At 43.9% G+C, this 21,828-nt stretch overlaps 1 protein-coding gene across 1 annotated transcript in view; it reads left to right on the top strand.

Annotated features, from left to right (window-relative positions):
* The window catches only part of BRMS1L (BRMS1 like transcriptional repressor), a 75,373-nt gene that overhangs the window by 25,345 nt on the left and 28,200 nt on the right, over positions 1–21,828 (top strand). Inside the window, exons 2-4 of the mRNA XM_073610529.1 lie at positions 1,525–1,615; positions 19,169–19,296; positions 21,564–21,643. Of these exons, the coding sequence (XP_073466630.1) occupies positions 1,525–1,615; positions 19,169–19,296; positions 21,564–21,643 (299 nt within the window). The remainder of the gene's footprint in view (positions 1–1,524; positions 1,616–19,168; positions 19,297–21,563; positions 21,644–21,828) is intronic.

The following is a 21,828-nucleotide window of genomic DNA, read 5'->3' as shown; positions in this document are numbered from 1 at the left end:
CACTCAGAACAGGCCTTGCCATGGTCGACCAAAGAAGTTGAGTGCACATGCTCAGCGTCATATCCAGAGGTTGTCTTTGGGAAATAGACATATGAGTGCTGCAGAGGTTGAAGGGAGGGGGGTCAGCCTGTCAGTGCTCAGACCATATGCCACACACTGCATCAAATTGGTCTGCATGGCGGTCGTCCCAGAAGGAAGCCTCTTCTAAAGATGATACATAAGAAAGCCCACAAACAGTTTGCTGAAGACAAGCAGACTAAGAACACGGATTACTGGAACCATGTCCTGTGGTCTGATGAGACCAAGATAAACTTATTTGGTTCAGATGTGTGTGTGTGTGTGAAACCACACTTTGTCATACAAAACTGCACCCAAATGCAATTTTTAGTATTTATTTTTTTATTTTTTTTATTTTTTTTATTTTTATTTTTTTTTAGCTCAAGCTTTCTTTTGGAGGTATTTGATCACCACTGGGTTTTTTTTTTTTTTTTTGATCAACTAAAGACCGAAAAATTTGTAAAAGTTTTTCTTATAAAATTTTTTTTCTTTTTTGCTGATGAGGTGGCACCAATTAGTGCCCTGATAATCAGTGTAAACAATGTTCTTGCTGTGCCCTGTCATCCCTGCTGGTTATTGGTTCCCCTTTGCTCCCACAGAGACCACATGTAAGGAAAGGAATGCCAATAACCAGCAAGTCTGTGTTTACACATGACCAGCTGTGATTGAACACAACTGATCACATGGTAAAGGGCACAGCAGTCACAGAGTACGTCCGATGCGCGGTTCTGGAAGGACGTCCGTGGATGCCATCCCAGAACTGGGCAGCAGCACTGTAGCCATTTTTCAGCTAGAGTGTGTTGGGGGAAGTGGTTGAGATCTGCCTGAACTATACACACAGGGTTAATTATGGCAAGCAAAGCTGCCTGCCCCCCTCATAAACCAAGAACGAGTAGGATTTTATAGCGTTGGGATTTCAAGAATAGAACATCTAAAAACCAGTAAGCTGTAACTTTTTAAATATATTTAAGCTATGCTTATATGAATGAGAATGTGACACAAAGTAGGTGTTAGCTCAATTTGACTGTAAAAGTGAAAATACACTTTAAGGCCTCATTCACGCAGGCACACTTAAGCATACACCAATGCGAGGGCCATGTTTGCCTGCAAGGGGATGCACAGGTGTTCATGCTTCCCATGCAGGCAGTCCTATACGTACATTTCAAATGGAACACAGAGCTGGAGCTCCCAAATTAAAAGCTGTGTGGGTCTCTGAACGCAGACTGTGTGTGTGGACCCGAACCCACATGGGTGTCAAATTGAGAGCAGCTGCTGTTTCCATGCAGCCGCTACATCCCACTTGGCATGAATGGGACTGTCTTCATGGGAACACGCAGAACATCTGTGCTTCCCTTTTTGGGTAAATGTGGCCCTTGTATGCCTTTGTGATTGCAGCCTAAGGCAGTTTATGTGGATTTTGATTACTTTAATCTCTTCCCACCCTAACCTTATGTATTTATCTTGTAGAGATGGACGACGAGGACTGTGAGAGGCGACGAATGGAATGCCTTGACGAAATGTCAAACCTCGAAAAGCAGTTTACGGATCTTAAAGATCAGTAAGTATTTGCTATCCTAATGCAACTTAAGTGTGCTAGAAACATCCAGTCGAGCTGTCAGAGTTCTACAGTAGGACTGGCTGAATATTGGGATTGAAGTGTATTTGGCTAGATTGAGTAATGCCGCATACAGATGATCGGACATTCCGACAACAGAACCGTGGATTTTTTTCCGACGGATGTTGGCTCAAACTTGTCTTGCATACACACTGTCACACATAAGTTGTCGGAAATTCCGATCGGCAAGAAAGCGGTGACGTTCAACACATACGACGAGCCGAGAAAAATGAAGTTCAATAGCCAGTGCGGCTCTTCTGCTTGATTCCGAGCATGCGTGGAATTTTGTGTGTCGGAATTGTTCACACACGATCGGAATTTCCGACAACAAGTTTTATTGTTGGAAAGTTTGAGAACCAGCTCTCAAAAATTTGTTGTCGGAAATTCCGACAACAAATGTCCGATGGAGCATGCACACGGTTGGAATTTCCAACAACAAGCTGACATCGAACATTTTTTTTGTTGGAAATTCCGATCGTGTGTATTTGGCATTACACTGCTAATATAAGGCAATGACATTCCGGTGTAAGGTAGCCAGATTAGTTGTGAGGTTAACCGCTTATATTCATTGGCCAGATGGGAGCAGCGTCGATGTAAGTGCATGTGACCGTAGGTCCTCCTGCATCGCCTCCCCTCATCAGCCGCTCAAAGTGTACAAAAAAAACCCTGACCCCCCTCCCAAAGTGGTACAGTGTCACGATGGTGACACTGCAGTGCTCTGGTGACAGTATGTATACTGTCACAACTCGGTGTGCCTAATCAGCGCCGCAACATTCATATTGTCCCTAATCACTGCCACACCAGTCATAGTGTTACCATAAGGACTTTCTCGCATGTGCTTTGCTCTCTGAAGAAATAATTGAATAGGCAGCGAGGGAGGCAGTGTATCGTCGCCTCACCACCTGCTTTAACCCCTTGGACCCCACACAAGCAACCCTCTTTACTAGAATGGGTCTCAATCAGTAATCGGAGTTTAATTCCTGCCAGAGTTGTAAAGAAAAGCATCGCAGCCATGGTTTATGTACACCCCCAGCCCGCCAATGCCTCTGCAGCTAAAGGGGGGATCGGTTGAAGGGCGTTAAAACCACAGCTCAACCACGAGGCACGTGTTCCTCATTGTCACCTGTACTACCCCTGAACTGTTTATGGACCACGTTTCTGGTGGTAGCCTAGACGTAGGCTAGGCCTGCTTTTGGTTTATAGGAACTGAGACTATTTATAGGTGATGCTGCACAAAGCTATATTCCCTGATCACTCATATAGAGGAGACCATTTACAGTACATCGTTTTGATACAATCAATTGATTTTGTGTGATGCACAAGGTTACAATGTCCAGTATATAATCAGTCCAAATAGTGAAAGTCTTTACACATGTGATATTGCCATACTCGGGTAAGTACACCTCTAAACAAATTTTGTTTTTCTAAAGTTTGCCCATGCTGTGTGTGAGATATTTTATTAACCACTTAAGGGCTGAGCCTCTTTCTGCGATTTTAACACCCCGGTCGTTGCAATACTTTCTGTCACACCGTACTTGCGCAGCGGTCTTACAAGTACACTTTTTTTTTGGAAAAAATAAAATTTTTTTAAAATAAAAAATAAGACAACAGTAAAGTTAGCCCAATTTTTTTATATTATAAAAGCTAATCTTATGCCGAGTAAATTGATACCCAACATGTCACGCTTCAAAATTGCGCCCGCTTGTGGAATGGAGACAAACTTTAACTCTTAATCTCCATAGGCGACTTTTAAAAAATTCTACAGGTTGCATGTTTTGAGTTAGAGGAGGTCTAGGGCTGGAATTATTGCTTTCGCTCTACCGATTGCGGCGATACCTCACATGTGTGGTTAGAACACCGTTTTCATATGCAGGCGCTACTCACGTATGCGTTCGCTTCTGCACGCGAGCTCAGCAGGACAGGGTGCGTTGTGTTTTTTTTTTTTTTTTTTTTATACTGATCTTTTTAAAAAAAAAAAAAAATTGTCACTTTTATTCCTATTACAAGGAATGTAAACATCCCTTGTAATGGAAAAAAAGCATGACAGGACCTCTTAAATATGAGATCTGGGGTCAAAAAGACCTCAGATCTCATATTTACACTAAAATGCAATTAAAAAAAAAAAATAACTAAAAAAAATGGTCATTTAAAAGAAAATGAAGAAAAAAAAAATTTCCCTTTTTTTTAAGAGCTATGGGCGGAAGTGATGTTTTGACGTCAGTTCCACCCTGCAGTTATATGGAGACGGGTGGGGGCCATCTTCCCTCACTCGTCTCCATGTCAGCCCAGAAGAAGGGTCCGATCGCCTCCACTCCTGCCGACGGCCCTGGTAAGCGGCGGAGGGCACCGGAGCGAAGCAGGAGTGGAGGGGGGGGGGGCCTCTCCTGTCATCGATAAAAGTGATCTCACAGCGAATCCGCCGCAGAGACCACTTATCTTGAAGCAGACCGCACGCTGAAGGAGAGGATACCGGGGTTATGGTAGCTAGCTACTGCAATAACGATATCTCTCTTCAAAGTACCGATGTATAATGATGGTGGGCGGTTCGGAAGTGGTTAAATTGACAACTTTGTGTAAATAAAAAAAAACTTTCATTTCTTTATCGTACATCATGGGACACAGAGCTTTAAGTAATTACTTAATGGGTTATAGGCCACCTTCAGGTGTTGACACTGGTAAACCCAATCAAGGAAGTTCACTCCCTATATAACCCCTCCTTCTTCCAGGAGCACATCGTTTTTTTTGCCAGTGTCTAAGGTGTTTGTCACGAGTGAAGATGTGCTCCAGGAGGGATCCATGCTGGATTTAAATAGCCTCCATAGACCAGATACATCGTGCCATTGAGGCCTAAAAGGATGGTACCTGGGACCTCATATCCGAAGCTTGAGGTTTTGCCTGTAACGCCTCTCTTTGTAGGCCGGAATCCAGGGCTTAGGTCTTGCTACATTGCCTAAGCTTCCTGATGGGGTGCTTTTTACAGGTCCAAGGGAGTTGGAACCCCTGTTTTAGGGACCCAGTCCTTGAAAGTTTGCTAAACGCAGCCCGCCGTGATGGGTGAAGGTTGGATTGTCTGTTAATTCAGCAAATCATGCGGCGGGGATAAGGTAAGGGAAGAAACCTGGGTATTAAAAACAGCTATGTATTCTTCCATTCAAAAATGTTGTAATGCCTTAATTCTCCACTAGAGGGAGTCTATGCACATACCTGCACATACCTTACTGTGTTGTCTTCACTGTAAAGCTCAGTCCGAGTCTGGTTGCAGCAGCGTGTGGAGGGAGACTTTTCAAGGTAAAAGAAATCTGCAAAAATGTTTTCTTTCTCCCCCCTGATGGGACCAGAGGGTTAGGTGGACATCAGCGCTGTACCCCCCCCTTACATTACCCACCCCCCGGGGGCGGGGGTGCGGACGTCCCACTAATACCGCTAAGTTGTTTTGCTGTGGCTGTTTTTATTATTGTATGTGCCTACTGCTGGATGGGCCCCTGCCTCCCCTCCCTCCCCCTCATTTTGGGTCTGGGATCCGAAAAAATGCAGCGCACAGAACATTTTAAATATAAAAAGGGGCGGAATTTTTCTCGGAGGGGACGGGGCCTAAACGCGGTGCCGTGAACGTCCGTGAGGACGCATGGCAGGCTAAAAATGGATAAAGCTACAGCTGTGACAGTCTCTCCTCGGCTGATGAGGAAGAGACAAGCAGCCTGCAACACAAGGACACAGGAGCTGTGGGACACATATGGGTTGCAAACTGCATTCCAGATACAGGAAGGACACCTTTTTCCTAACACTAGGCTGAACTTTATAGCAGCTTTTAATGTCATGACTTTTTTCAGCGATTAAGTGCAATTTGTATAGTGCCTCTGTTTTTGTACTTAGGAATATGCCTACCAAAAAAGACACCACAAAAACAAAAAAAGTAAAGGTTTCACCCCCAGGCATTAGATCTCGAGTCACATTTCCATGCTATCATCCCCGCCTGAATTACCAGTTATGGCACGCCAGGGAGAGCCATTGGAACAAATTGATGGTGCAGCTGTTTCTCGCCTCTCCGCCCCTGTATACGTGACTGAAGATGCCCTTTCCTCCCTGCAGGGTCTGGAAGAAAGATTAGCGGCTTTAATTGCATCCTCTATTCAAATGGATAGATCCCCTCCCCCCCCCACTTCAGAACTATTGCAAGGGGAACAGTGGGCACAGGATGAGGTGTTAACCTCAGTTTATCAGGCGGAAAAGCAAACCAATGATTCCTCTGTGGAGGAAACAACGGTAGATGAACCTTTTTCAGCCTCTCATTCTGAGAAATTGCAGATACAAACTCTTACAGAGATGGTTCGTTCTACTTTCATGCTACCCCCAGCTGAGTCTCCTGAAAGCTCAGCTTCTTCCTCGGGTTCCTTAAAACCTTCTCATCCTTTGCATGCGTTTACTGCACATGCATTACTAGAACAGCTTATTTTTGCTGATTGGGATCACCCGGATAAGCATTTTCTCCCTCCTAAGAGATTTTCAATTCTCTATCCCCTGGAGGAGAAATTCTCCAAAAGATGGAAAGTACCAGCAATTGACGCTGCGATTTCCAATGTGAATAATAGCCTAACTTGTCCTGTAGACAATGCACAGATGCTTAAGGATCCAACAGATAAGAAGTTGGAATCCCTGCTAAAATCTGCCTTTTCCATGGCAGGTGCTCTTACTCAGCCTGCAGTCGCTGCAATAGGCGTCTGCCAATCCCTAAAGGACCAATTTAAACAGGCCCTTAGAGAGCTTCCTGCACAACAAGCTCGGGATTTGACTGAACTCCTAAAGGCATTATGCTTTGCCATAGAGGCCATTAAAGATTCTATTCACCAGGCGTCCCGCCTTACGCTTATGCTTGTGCATATGCGTAGAATCCTGTAGTTAAAAAAAATTTGGTCAGCTGAAGCACCATGTAAAAACCTCCTAATTGGGTTTCCCTTTCATGGGGAGCGATTATTTGGAGAAGACTTGGATAAATATATCCAAACAATGTCTAGTGGGAAAAGTACTCCTTTTTGCCAGTCAAAAGTATAAACGCCCTTCATTTAAACGGGCTCTTTCCCCTGTGCCAAGGGCATCTGCCTCTAGGCAGTAGCGATGGCCTTCGCCGTCAGACTCTAGAGGAAAACCTCAGGGTCAAACCCAGGCTCAAAAGAAGTCTTGGGGTAGGAAACCTGCAAAGCAGAATCCTAAAGCCTCATCATGAAGAGGCAACCCCCTCACCAAGGTGGGGGGAAGACTTCTGCAGTTTTCAGAAGTCTGGAATGAGGAAATTCAGGACAGATGGGTCATCTCCATGGTAACGCTGGGGTACAAGCTGGAATTTCGGGACTTTCCACCACCTCGCTTCCTGAAGTCAAGCGTTCCCTAAGATCCAGAGAAAAGACAATCTCTGTTTCAGGTACTAGACCAGGGATCTTCAAACTACGGCCCTCCAACTGTTGCAGAACTACACATCCCATGAGGCATTGTAAAACTGACATTCACAGATATGACTAGGCATGATGGGAATTGTAGTTCCTGAACAACTGGAGGGCCATAGTTTGAGGACCCCTGCACTAGACCGATTCATCTCTCAAGGGGTGATCATACAGATCCCCACAAAAGAGCAAGGTCTGGGGTTTTATTCAAATCTTTTCATGGTACCAAAACCAAATGGAGACGTCCGACCCATTCTAGATCTAAGAAGGCTAAATCAGGTCCTGAAGATCCGCTCCTTTCGCATGGAGAAGATCAGGTCAGTTGTTTCTATCCTTCTAGGAGGAGAATTTCTGGCATCAATCGACATCAGGGATGCATATCTGCATGTCCCTATATTTCCCGCTCCTCGAAAGTTTCTGCGGTTTGAGTTAGAACTGCAGAATTTCCAATTTGTAGCCCTGCCCTTCGGGCTAGCCACAGCACCCTGGGTGTTCACCAAGGTGCTGGCCCCACCTCTAGCCAGGTTAAGGGCACCGGGCATAAGTCGTAGCCTACCTAGACAATCTATTGCTAATAGATCAGTCGGTGGCTCGTTTGGAGCAAAGCGTACGCACTACAACCAACTATCTGAAAAGTTTGGGTTGGATTCTCAACTTCTTTCTTTAATACCGCTAAAAAGGCTGGAGTACCTGGGTCTGATCATAGACACAGCCCAGGAAAGGGTGTTCTTGCCTCAGGCAAAGATCAACTCCATAAGAAAGCTGGTGCGGATGGTCAGGTCAAATGGCAATCCCTCCATTCGCCTTTGCATGAGGTTGATAGGAACCATGGTGGCTTCATTCGAAGCATTTCCCTATGCCCAGTTCCATTCAAGACTGTTGCAAAACAGTATGCTGTCTGCTTGGAACAAAACAATTCAAGCTTTAGACTTGCCAATGCAGCTGTCCCCAAGAGTGTCACAAAGCCTGACTTGGTGGTAACTACCCCAGAATCTGCTCAAGGGAAAATCCTTCAGACCAGTCATCTGGAAAGTGGTAACGACTAGGGTTGTCCCGATACTAGTATCGGTATCGGCAACGATACCGAGCATTTGCCCAAGTACTTGTACTCGGGCAAATGCTCCCGATGCTTCCCCCGATACCTGGAAGACAGCTGTGATCGGCGCGTGGGGGAGTTACAAGATTCTCTCCCAGCGGCTTTCAGCTGCTTTAGTGACATACAGCGGTGATCGGTCACCGCTGACTGTCACTGCATCCTCCTCCATGCCCCCTCCGTTCCTCTGTCCCCCTCCGCTGTCCCCCTCTGTTCCTCTCTCCTTCCCTGTGTCTCTCCGCTGTCCCCCTCCGTTCCTCTCTCCTTTTCTGTCCCCCTCCGCTGTCCCCTCCGTTCTGCTGTGTCTCTCCGCTGTCCCCTCCGTTCCTCTTTCCTTCCCTGTGTCTCTCCGCTGTCCCCTCCGTTCCCCTCTCCTTCTTCTCTGTCCCCTCCGTTCTGCTGTCTCTCTCCGCTGTGTGAATGGACAGAGTCAGCTGACTCTGTCCATTCACATAACTGAAACATTGTAATCTCCTGTGATTACGATGTCAGTTTATGAATGGAGAGGAGCCGCTGTCTTCTCTCCATTCATTCTCAGTGCAGCTGAGGCTGCAGAGAAAGGGACTGGGGAATCTCTATCCTCTGTCTCTTTCTCTGTCTCAAGGGGGAGATATCAGAGGTCTGTTAAGACCCCTGATATCTCACCAAAGCCCCCCAACAGGGCTGATTTAAAAAAAAAAAAAAAAAACATATAAAGAATAAAAATATTATTGTAAAAAATAAAAATTGTAAAAAAAAAAAAAAAAAAACACACACCGTTCACCCCCCCCCCCCCAAAAAAAGAAAACACTGTTTAAAAAAAAAAAAAAACACTGTCACGTGACATTAAAAAAAAAAGTATCGGTAATCGGTATCGGCGAGTACTTGAAAAAAAGTATCGGTACTTGTACTCGGTCCTAAAAAAGTGGTATCGGGACAACCCTAGTAACGACAGATGCCAGCCTTTCAGGCTGGGGAGCAGTACTAGAAAAGACAACTTTCCAAGGACAGTGGTCAAGAACTGAAAGAATCTTGCCCATCAATATCTTAGAGATTTGGGTAGTACGTCTGGCTCTAAAGGCCTGGACTTTCAAGTTACGGGATTATCCTGTCAGGATTCAATCCGACAATGCCACAGCTGTGGCCTATATCAATCACCAGGGGGGCACCAAAAGTCTCTCAGCACAGAGAGAGGTGAACCATATTCTAACTTGGGCAGAAAGGAATGTTCCATGCCTTTCGGCAGTCTTCATTCCGGGAGTAGAGAATTGGCAGGCGGACTACTTAAGTCGCCAGCAGTTATTCCCAGGGGAATAGCCTCTTCACCCAACATATTTTGGCCTGTTTGTCAAAGATGGGGGACTCCGGACGTAGATCTTCTTCTAGCGTCCAGGTTCAACATGCAGTCAGTCAACTTTGTGGCCAGAAAAAGGGATCCATTCGCATGTGGAATAGATGCGTTGGTGACCCCGTGGGATCAGTTCTCACTGATCTATGCATCCCCCCTATTCAGTTGCTGCCTCAACTTCTTTGCAGGATCAAGCTGGAAAGAAAGCCAGTAATTCTGGTGGCACCAGCATGGCCCATAAGGTCATGGTATGCAGAAATCTTAAAGATGGCAGTGAAGGGCCCATGGTCCCTCCCACTACGGCCAGATCTGCTCTCTCAGGGACCGATATTCCATCCTTCCTTACGGTCTCTAAATTTAACGGCTTGGCTATTGAAACCCGCATTCTGAAAAAACGTGGGCTTTCCAGGTCAGTTATCTCTACCCTGATTAATGCAAGGAAGCCAGCTTCCAGAACTTTATATTGTAGTCTGGAGGGCTTATGTTTCCTGGTGTGAACCTAAGGGTTGGCACCCTCAGATCTATCATAGTCAGAATTTTTGCCTTTCTACAGTTAGGGGTAGAAATTAAATTGGCCTTGAGTACTATTAAAGGCCAAGTCTCAGCTTTATCGGTCTTATTTCAAACACCACTTGCTACTCATTCTTTAGTCTGGGGTTTTATACAAGGGGTAACGCAGCTTAATCCTCCCCTTCTAACCTCCCTTGAAACCTTGGGACTTGAACTTAGTTTTGTCTGTTACAAAAAGAGCCATTTGAACCGATACAACATATTCCCTTAGTCCTTCTGACAAGCAAGTTGGTATTTTTGGTTGCTATATCCTCAGCAAGGAGGGTTTTGGAATTGGCTGCTCTTTTTTGTGAAGAGCCATATTTGATTTTTCATGAGGACAGAGTGGTGTTACGCCCTTGTCCAAGTTTTTTACCAAAAGTGGTCTTAGGTTTTCAACTGAACCAAGATATTGTCCTGACATCGTTTTTTCCAAAACCATGTTCCAGGGAAGAAAAGTCACTACGTTGTCTTGATGCGGTGAGAGCGGTCAAAGTCTATTTAAAGACGACTGCTCGGATCCGGAAGACTGATGTCTTATTTATTCTGCCAGAGGGTCCTAAGATAGGACAGGCAGCGTTGAAATCCCACTGTCTCTAAGTGGATTCGGCAAGTGATATTTCAAACTTAAGATTTAAGGGGCAAGATTCCCCTGTTTCAAGTTAAGGCGCACTCTACCAGGTCGGTTAGTGCTTCTTGGGCACTGCGTCAACAGGCCTCCGTGGCTCAGATCTGTAAGGCCGCAACTTGGTCTTCAGTGCATACATTCACAAAATTTTATCAGGTGGATGTAAGGAGATATCACCTTCGGGCGCAGTGTGCTGCAGGCAGCATTATAGATCCTAAAGTCTGGGGGTACCCTCCGGGTTGTGTCACCCACCCCTCAAGTAGCATTGCTATGAGACGTCCCAGTAAGTAATTACTTAAGGCTCTGTGTCCCATGATGTACGATAAAGAAAATAGGATTTTTATAACAGCTTTTTGGTAGTAAGGCCATAAAGTCTTACTGGCTGGGTGCTGTTGCAGGTCCAGGATTCTGGGTTACCTCTAGATTCCCCTGCTCCTGAAGGTTTACGGAGCCCACCGTGAAGGGTGAAGATTGGGTCTGTTGGTTTACCACAGAAAACCCTGCGGCGGGAAAAGGTAAGTGGAGCTTTCTAAGAAATATATTTTAGAATTATCTTTATGAATGTCTTCTTTAAGTAAATAATGTTGTCATGCCTATGTGTCACCACTGGGGGCTGTATTGAGCACTCACCGCCTCATGCTGGAAACAGCACTGTCAGGAGCCGATTACTTCTTCTTTCTCCTCCGGCCAAAGCAGCAGATCCTCCGGTAAGAGAAGGGGGGGACTTGTCTCCCTGCCTGTGGCCCCCTATGCTGAGATTCCCCCCCCCCTCGGGGGGGGGGGTTTAAGAGCCCAGGTTCATTTAAAAAAAAAAAAAAAACGGGAAACCCCCCCCATGCTAGCTCTGGGTCCGAGGGTACCTGTAGTCTGCCGCTCGCGCGGGAAAACCTGTTCTTTTAAAAACGGGGGTGGAGCCATAGGCAACATTGGGGGGGCGGGGCTAACGGTGTCTGCGTTCTCGCCAGGTGCACGTTAAGGAAGTTTTTAAAAGCACACACTGTGCTGCTGCCGGATGTGGAGAGACACAAGAGCAAAGAGGTGGCATTACTTCAGGTTTGGTGACACAGGCATATCCCTTGACACATTTATTGCTTCAGGCTGGGCATTAACAGCAGCATTATATTGCTGGACTATAGCCTAGCAGTGTATGCATTCTTTCTGGTAGTGAGTCTGCTTTGTGCATCAGGCAATGAGTGGAAGAGGGACCAGGAACTCCTCAAAGGGTTCTAGGGGTTTGATTGTTTAACAACCTAAATCCATGTCCAAAATAATGTCATCGTACTCAGAGTGATGTGGCTGGTCAGAGTGAGCCGTCGGGGGAGACTGGTGTTGCAGCAGCACTGGACACTTCAGCCCCTATATATATCACACAGGAGGTTTTTTCTTCTACCATTTCTAGTTTGGAAAAGAAGATTGATGCTATGATCACTCTCCATTTTTTAGGGTGGAGTGTATGAAAGATTCTATCATTCAAGCCTCACGGCTTATGCTAGGACTAGTACATACACGCAGAGTCCCGTGGCTGAAGTATTGGTCAGCTGAAACACCATCTAAAAAGCTCTTGGCCAGTTTCCCTTTTTATGGTGAATGGTTATTTGGAGACGATCTAGATAAATATATCCAAAGGATCTCTAATGGGAAAAGTTCTCTTTTACCAGTTAAAGAAGAAGTTTAAACATTTCTCCTCTTTTAAGCATGCTTCCTCTCTAGTACCAGGAGCATCTGCCTCTAGGCAGCCTCGACGGCCTCCACCGTCAAGCTCAAGAGGTAGACCTCAGGGGCAGGCTAAAGCCTCCTTCTGAAGGGGCGCCCCCGCTCTCTCGGGTGGGGGGGGAGGCTTCTGCAGTTTTCAAAGATCTGGCAGGAGCAATGTCGAGACAGATGGGTGGCTTCCTCAATTTCTCTAGGTTACAAACTAGAGTTCCGAGAATTCCTGTCTCCTCGCTTTCTAAAATCAAATGTTCCCAGAGATCCAGAGAAAAGGAAGTCTCTTTCTAGCTCTGGATCATCTTTTATCCCAGGAGGTGATATCAGAGGTTCCCTTAGAGGAACAGGGTTCAGGGTTTTATTCAAACCTTTTCACGGTTCCAAAACCAAACGGGGGGGTAAGACCCATTATAGATCTCAAAGATCTGAACCGGCCCTTAAATATCCGGTCCTTTTGCATGTAGTCAATCCGATCGTTGTTTCCATTTTTCAAGGAGTAGAGTTTTTCAAGGAGTAGAGTTTTTGGCATCAATCGATATCAAGGATGCATATCTCCACATGCTGATATTTCCAGCTCATCAGAAATGACTATGCTTCGAGGTAGAAAATCGTCATTTTCAGTTTGTGGCTCTGCCATTCTGTCTAGCCACTGCACTGCGTGTGTTCACAAAGACCCTGTCACCTTCCTTAGCCAGGTTAAGGACTCCGGGCATAACGGTCCTAGACTATTTATCAATCAGTCTCTGGTCTAAACCAAAGTTTAATCTCAGCTGTAAGCTACCTGAAATTCCTAGGTTGGATACTCAACCTAGAAAAGTCCTCTTTAAAACCATCAAGGAGATTACATTACTTGGGGCAGGTCATAGATACCATACAAAAGAAGGTATTCCTACCCCAGGCAAGAATCGGCTCCATAAAAGAACTGATTCAACTTGTCAAAGCAAAGAGAAATCCTTTCATTCGGCTGTGCATTAAATTGTTAGGGAAGATGGTGGCCTCCTTCGAGGCCGTCCCTTATGCGCAGTTTCATTCAAGACGGCTACAAAACACCATTCTGTCGGCCTGGAACAAGAAGGTTCAGGCTTTGGACTTTCCAATGCACTTATCCCCTGAGGTGCGTCTGAGCCTCAGTTGGTGGTTGATATCCAGCAACCTCCAAAAGGGGAAATCTCTTTTACCAGTATCCTGGAAAGTGGTAACAACGGATGCCAGCCTTCTAGGTTGGGGAGTAGTCCTGGAAGAAGCTTCTGTCCAGGGGAAATGGTCCAAGTCAGAACGGACCCTGTCCATCAACGTTCTAGGAATTCGGGCAGTACGTCTGGCCCTAATATCCTGGACACTCAGGCTGCGGAATTGTCCTGTCAGGATTCAGTCCGACAATGCCACGATTGTGGCCTACATCAATCACCAGGGGGGTACGAGAAGTCGTGCAGCCCAAAAAGATGTGAATCATGTTCTAGCTTGGGCAGAAAGCAACATTCCTTTTTCTATTAGCGAATTTTTTCATTCCAGGGATAGAAAATTGGCAGGCGGACTTCTTGAGTCGCCAACAATTGTTTCTGGGAGAATGGTCCCTTCACCCCGACATCTTCCTGTCGATATGTCAAAGATGGGGTATTCTGCACGTGGATCTGTTCGTGTCCAGATTCAACAACAAAGTCAACAACTTTGTGTCAAGGACGAAGGATCCGCTAGCGTGCGGGAACAGACGCCTTGGTCTTCCCATGGGATCAGTTTTCACTGATCTATGCGTTTCCTCTGGTTCTGCTACTTCTGCGCCGTCTCCGCAGGATCAAGCAGGAATGGAAAGAGTTGATTCTGATGGCCCAGAAGATCTTGGTTTGCCGAGATCATAAAGATGGTGGTAGGAATCCCTTGGACCCTACCATTATGGCCAGACCTTCTCGCTCAAGGTCCGGTATTCCATCCTACCTTACAAACGCTAAATTTAACGGTTTGGCTATTGAAACCCGCATTCTAAAGGATTGTGGGTTATCCCCTTCAGTAGTGTCTACTTTGGTTAATGCTAGGAAGCCTGCCTCCACAGTCAATTACTATAGAGTCTGGAAGGCATATGTTTCCTGGTGTGGATCCAGGGGTTGGCACCCCAGGAAGTATGTCATAGGTAGGATCCTTGAATTCCTGCAAATGGGATTGGAAATGAAGCTGGCCTTGAGTACTATCAAGGGCCAGGTCTCGGCCTTATCAGTATTTTTTTCAATGGCCTCTTGCTTCTCGCTCTCTGGTGCATAGTTTTATTCAGGGGGTAATACAAATTAATCCCCCTGTCAGGGCACCTCAAAATCCTTGGGATTTGAATTTTAGTCTTGTCTGCTTTACAGAATCAGCCTTTTGAGCCTATACGGGAAATTTCCTTAGGTCTTTTGACAAGAAAAATAGTGTCTTTGGTTGCCATATCCTCTGTCAGAAGAGTATCGGAATTGGCTGTCTTGTAAAGAGCCATGTTTAATCATGCATAAGAATAAGGTGGTATTGCGGCCTCATCCTGAATTCCTACCGAAGTTGGTGACCGGTTTTCATTTGAACCAGGATATTATTCTGCCTTCTTTCTTCCCAGAGCCTCGACCTAGGGAAGAGAAGGCACTACATTCCCTTGATGTAGTAAGAGCGGTCAAGGTCTAGCTAAGGGAGACCTCTCAGGTTCGCAAAACGGATGTTTTGTTTGTACTGCCAGAAGGTCCTAAGAGGACAAGCAGCATCGAAATCTACTATTTCCAAATGGATTTGTCAAGTGATTGTTCAAGCTTATGGTCTAAAGAAGAAAATTCCTCCTTTTCATGTTAAAGCGTACTCCACCAGGGCTGGCAGTGCATCACCAGGCTTCTATGGCTCAGATCTGCAAGGCCGCAACTTGGTCTTCAGTCCATACATTTACCAGATTAACTGATGTTAAAGGTCATGAGGATATTGCCTTTGGGCGTAGTGTACTGCAGGCTGCAGTTAAAGCGGGATTCCGGCCGTAAAAACAAAAAAATTTAAAAGTCAGCAGCTACAAACACTGTAGCTGCTGACTTTAAATAAGTACTTACCTGTCTTGGGTTCCCGCGATGTCGGCCACCCGAGGCTGACCTGTCCCTCGGCTCTCGGGTCCCGGGACCGCCATCCTAGGTAAGGGAAACGGGCAGTGGAGCCTTGCGGCTTCACTGGCAGTTCCCTACTGCGCACGCGCGAGCGCTCTGTGAATGGCCCCGTGGTGTTCTGGGAACACACAGTTCCCAGAAGACAACGGGGCCGCTCAACGAGGAGCAGAACACGCTGCGGAATGGGAAGAGGCAGATTAAGAAGACTGCCTAGCAACAAAGGTTTAGGTAAGTTTAAAAATTTTTTTAATTAGGATTTTTGGTGAATTTTTTTTTTTTTTTTTTTTTTTTTTTATTTTCAGGGTGGCCCTCTACTTTACTTTAATGCCCTACCTTTTTTTTTTTTTTTTTTTTTTTTTTGCTAGTAGCACTAGTAACTACTATGGCTCAGTGTCCCCTGATGTATGAAAAAACAGGGTTTTTAAACGGCTTACCTGTAAAATCCTTTTCTTTGAAGTACATCAGGGGACACAGAGATCCTTCCCTTTTTTGGTATATGCGTGTATTGCTTGGCTACTAAACTGAGGTACTCCCAGTAGTGGGAGGGGTTATATAGGGAGTGCACTTCTTGTCTTGGGGCGTGTCAGTGTTCATCACCTAAAGGTGGCCTATAACCCACATAGTAACTACTATGGCTCTGTGTCCCCTGATATACTTCAAAGAAAAGGATTTTACAGGTAAGCTGTTTTAAAAATCCTTTTTTTATAACAGCTTACCTGTAAAATCCTTTTCTTGGAGTACATCATGGGACACAGGGGTACCTCCCCTCTTTTTTGGGATTTAAGTATATTGCTTTGCTACTAAAACTGATGTGCTCCTGGAAGGAGGAGGGGTTATATAGGGAGTGAACTTCCTTGATTGGGTATACCAGTGTCAACACCTGATGGTGGCCTATAACCCATTAAGTAATTACTTAAGGCTCTGTGTCCCATGATGTATTCCAAGAAAAGGATTTTACAGGTAATCTGTTATAAAAAATCCTATTTTTTTTTTTTTGTTTTTTCTTTCTGTATTTTCTAAAAACTTGTGCCAAAAAGTAGTCTTCTAAGAGGCATGACGAGTCTTTTAAAAATATCCTGGGGTGTTTGCACCCAATAAAAAGTGGTCATTTATTGGGTGACTCCACTATCCTGGTGTTCCAGGGCCTCAAAAATGTGAGTCAGGAAATTAGCTGGATTATTTATGCCTCTTGAAAGCTCAAAGGTGCGTCTTTGGATTTTGGGCCCCTTTATGAATCTAGACTGAAAGTCTCGCACATGTGTTAAGTCTATACTCGGGAGGCCTAGCAGCATGTGTTTTGGGGTATTATTCTAAATATGCTTATGCTGTGTGAGAAATTTCTTGTTTAACCCCATCAAGCCTAAGCCTTTTTCTGACATTTGTTACTTACAAGTTAACATCTGTATTTTTTGCTAGGAAATTACTTAACATTGCGTGCACTCGTGGAATGGCGACAAACTACAGTACTTAAAAATCTCCATAGGCAACGCTTTAAAAATTTCTACAGGTTACCTGTGTAGCGTTAAAGGAGGTCCTGTGCTAGAGTTACTGCTCTCGCTCTAACGATTGCGGCGATACTTCACATGTGTGGTTTGAACACTGTTTACATTTGCGGTCGCAACTTGAGTATTTGTTCACTTCTGAGCACAAGCGCGGAGGGATGGGGCGCTTTACATTCTATTTTTACTGTTCCTTTAGAAAAAAAATTCTGATCACTTTTTTTGCTGTCAGAAGGATTGTAAACATTCCTTGTAACCGCAATAGGCAGTGACAGGTCCTCTTTATGGAGGGATCTGGGGTCTATAAGAATTAGTTTGGGTCTCTGACCAGCCGGCGCACGCGCCAGCTAGTTGCTCGGGCCTCCCAGTGGGACGGGAGAGCCCGGGTCAGCCACGGGAGCTGGGGGGGGGGGGGGGTGCCCCTCACACCACTTGGGATAACAGCCGAGCGGCTTTTGGCTGCATTGCTTGTTATCCCAAGAAAGCCAACCGCCAGCTCTAAAAACGGTACCCGGGTGATGCCTGCAGCTGTAGGCATCACCCCGGTACAACCCCTTCAAGCTGAGGCCACATATTTGAATACGGTTGGCGTGAAAGGGGGTAAAATGGCAACTGGTGTAAATAAAAAAAAAAAAAACAAACAATTTTTTGGAAAATTAAATTAAAAAGAAATTACAACTTGCATTTTAGGGCCACAAGAAATGAGAAAGGCACACAGTACGTCTATGATTTAGCAATTTTCAGATATATTTACTATAGTTTTGTAAACTCTATAACTAGGGATGCACAGATACCCTTTTTTTTTTTTTTTTTTTTTTTTTTTTTTTACGAGTACCGATACCTACCGTAACTGTTTTGTTTACACTTCAGCTGTCAGCAATGGTACAAAGCATTGAAAATTCATTTACAAATGAAATTGATTTAGTTTTTTCATTTTGCACTTTTTTTAATGTGAAATGTGTAAATTATGTTAATATATATGTGTGACAATATTCACTAACAAAGCAAACAAAAGTATCGGTGCATTTGCACGAGTACCGATACTTGTGCAAATACTCGGTATCAGTACAGATACTGCTATCAGTGCAAACCTATCTATAACCTTTACACAGACTAAATAATATAAATAATATACACTGATTTGGGTTATTTTTACCAAAAAAATGTAGCAGAATATATTTTGGCCTAAATTTTATGAAGAAAAATTATTTATTTGCAAGATGTATTAACAGATGTTTTCTTTCAAGTTTATTTCACTTTTTTTTTTTTTTTTTTTTTTTTTATTACATAGCAAAAAGAGAGTGGTGATTAAATACTATGAAAAGAAAGCTTAATCTAAAAAAAAAAATAAAAAAAAAAAATTATCCAAATTTAATTTGGGTACAATGTTTCATCATAACTGAGTAATTGTCATGCAAATTGTGACAGCTCTGAGAGCTGAAAATGGCCTGGACTTGAAGTGGTTGAATGCATGTTGCTTATATTTATTGCTTATTGAATGATTCAAAATTTTGTTTTATGTTGGTGGCTTCCTCCAAATTTGTCTATTCAGCTATCCATCTGCAGTTTTGAGAACTGTTCTCCTCTGCTCAAATGCAGATAAGTGCAAAGCTATGCGAAATACCTGGTGCAGTTTGGCCTTGTGATACAGAGTTTTTTGTATATCGCAATTATATTTTTTAGCACCAGGGAGGGGTTTAAAGTCAGGATGGCATGCAGAAAAGACGGTGATAATTAGATCACTTGCTCTGATCAGGGATATCTGATCTCAGCTATATGCACAGAGAATGATACTCGCAGGAAACCAATTGCAGCCTTATATGGTTACAAACGGTGACCTTGTTCAATGTACATGACTACATATGTACTCTGGTATTTCAGCTTTTATCTGTAATATGCATGAAAGACTACATTTTACAGTTAACACAGTACAACATTTATTCTGTAAATTGAAGGTTTACAGTCAGATGTGTTCATCGCCATAGAAAGCACGCTTTCACTGCAATAAATGCTTTACCTTCACTTACTAATTGCTAGTTGTCTGCTCTTTTTGTTGCTTTTGTTAATTTATTTCTGGAAATTTATAACTATGAGTAAGGTACAGATTACATTTGCCTAGCTATATTGTTAATCACTTTTGTTTTCTTGCATTTATAGACTTTATAAAGAGCGGTTGAGTCAAGTAGATGCCAAATTACAGGAAGTAATAGCTGGTAAAGCTCCAGAATACCTAGAACCACTTGCAGCTTTGCAGGAGAACATGCAGATCCGGACAAAGGTGGCAGGTAGATAGAATTCGGTGTTTATTGGATGTGAAAGTGGCATCACTTTATCTGGTCATCAGGGGAAATGGCAGCTTGTACCATGCTTACAAGCAATGCAAAGGTGCCAGAAACAATAGCTGTATCCTTACCGTAAAACATATGCTGGCTGAAATTTGCAAGCCATCGCTGGACCGGTCTCCTAAAAGAAAAAGTTTAGTTTTCTGGTTTATGCTAATCCTGTAGCTTTAAGGCTATTTTTTTTTTCATAAAATAATAAACCTAGTATACTTGCCTGGTCCTTACAATGGTATAGCACAGAGCAGCCCCAAACCTCCTCTGGGGTCCCCACCAGTACTCTTGGCTCTTCCTCTTCTATGTGTTCCCCCATAGCAAACTGTGTTATAGGGCACTCCTGTGGGCTTACGCCTGAGCCCTGCTATCTGCATCCATAGATGCACAGCATGGCTTAATCCTGCCCCACGCTTCCTTCTCCACAGGATTTTATTTACAGCAGCAGGAGGCAACTGTCAATTCGGACAGGAATCGTATCGCATGGGTGTCTTCCACTGCTGCCTCTGTGTCCTGTGAGGAGATGAACAAAGACCAGTGCCACTGCAGATGTGCACATTGCTGGATTGAGATAGTGTTACAGGAATATAAGCGCATAATCGAGCCTAAAATCAGTCGTTCATGAGGACCTGGTTCATCTAAAGCTAATGGGAGCAACACCGCCAGTGTTAGGAGGTGAAGTAGCTCGAAACCAGTGGATACGTCCACTCGGGAGCCAGTCTGACCGCATTTGAACGTGGCCGATGACAACATATGCTGGAGGGGATGTGGCTATGTGTTTCAAGGCGGCAACACCGCTTTCTCCAGCCTGTCATTGGGCTTGAGAAAGGGGCATTGCTACCTCAAAATGCATCACCTCATCCCCTCCACCCCTCCTGGCATCTGATGTCATCAGGCACGTTCCCATACCTTCAGACTGGCTCCTGGGCTGATGTATCCTAGTTTTGAGCTCCTGCATCTCCTAACATTGACAGTGTTGCTTCCATCTTCAGGCATCTCAGGTCCTCATGGATGATGGCTTTTAAGCTTGATATGTGCTTTTATTCCTACTTCATGTGGGTTGCATTATGCCTGCACATGCAACACCAGATTACCCTGAAAAAATCTGAGAATTTTCTATTAAAGAAGACTGCCCTGTAAATGTGTTTTAACAGCTGTGGAGAAGTAACTTTGCCCAGACCCCGATTATTTCTTTTATTATTTTTTTTTCTCCTTTCTCTAAAATGCATACACATGTTTGACTGTTATAGAAGCATGATTAAAGACAGACTGCTCATGGACTAAAATTCTGGGGTTATCAAGTTTATTACATAATCCAGCATAGATTGCATGATGTGGCGCAGGGAGGACATTTCTTCCCTTTCTATTTTGCTCAGCCATATGTAGGTGTGTGAAGCTGCCTAAAAGGGTTATCACAGAGCTTGACAACTGATAGTTTGTATATGTGACTTTATTTGCTGTTCTATTACAGCTGAATCCCTCATTCATTCTTACTGGGTTCCTGAAGCCCTGTTTACAAACATTTTTGCTGGAAACGGTTAAAAGTTGCATGGACTCAAGTCATTCTGTGCAAAAAGACAAACTCCATTAGCTGCAACAAAGGCACTATTTAAAAAAATATCCACAGATCTGTAGTCCATAAATGGACTATAATTATTTCTCTGATCTGGTCTGTGTCGCACCATGCTGATGTGGTTTTTGCTTGGATTTCAAATCGGAAGCATGCTAATTCCATTACATTGGTGCCCAAGATATGGGCAATCAGTGATGATATGTATGTTAACATCATCTAAAGTTATGATGCTTGGACCAGTGGTAAAAGACCGTAGAGGGCGTAACCTTGTATTGATGGCCTGACTGAAAAATAAGCTTGTGATTTTGGGGTGTATTTACTAAATGCAAATAGACTGTGCAGTTGCACCCATTTTCCCCAGAGCTTAGTAAATGTAATAAGTAAATAATACCCAAATCAAGGAAATAAAAAAGCCATTTTTACTTGCCCGTGATTGATGATGGAAATCTGCTTCACCACATTTGCTGAGCTCCGGGGAATATGAGTGCAACTGCTTTTGCAAAGTGCACAGTGTTTGCCTTTAGTAAATCCACCCCTTTGTGTTTTCATAAAGGGGCCATATGCTTACTGTTGCATCTTCTTTATGTATATATTTACTTGACATGCAAGTTTGTCAAATTTCTTCCTTTTGCAATTCTTTTTTTAGGAATCTACCGTGAGTTGTGCCTAGAGTCTGTAAAGAACAAACATGACTGTGAAATCCAAGCTGCCCGCCAACACTGTGAGGTGTGTGTATATGTATATATATATATATATATATATATATATATATATATATATATATATATATATATATATATATATATATATATATATATTTTTTTTTTTGTATGCTCAAGCAAATTGATATTAATGTGTACTTTTTGTTCTACGCACACTTTGTATACCTAAAAGAAATTCTAATATGGTGG

This window comes from Aquarana catesbeiana, linkage group LG13, assembly GCF_042186555.1.
Source record: "Aquarana catesbeiana isolate 2022-GZ linkage group LG13, ASM4218655v1, whole genome shotgun sequence".
Classification (NCBI taxonomy): domain Eukaryota; kingdom Metazoa; phylum Chordata; class Amphibia; order Anura; family Ranidae; genus Aquarana; species Aquarana catesbeiana.
This window is presented reverse-complemented; position numbering and strand designations above follow the sequence as displayed.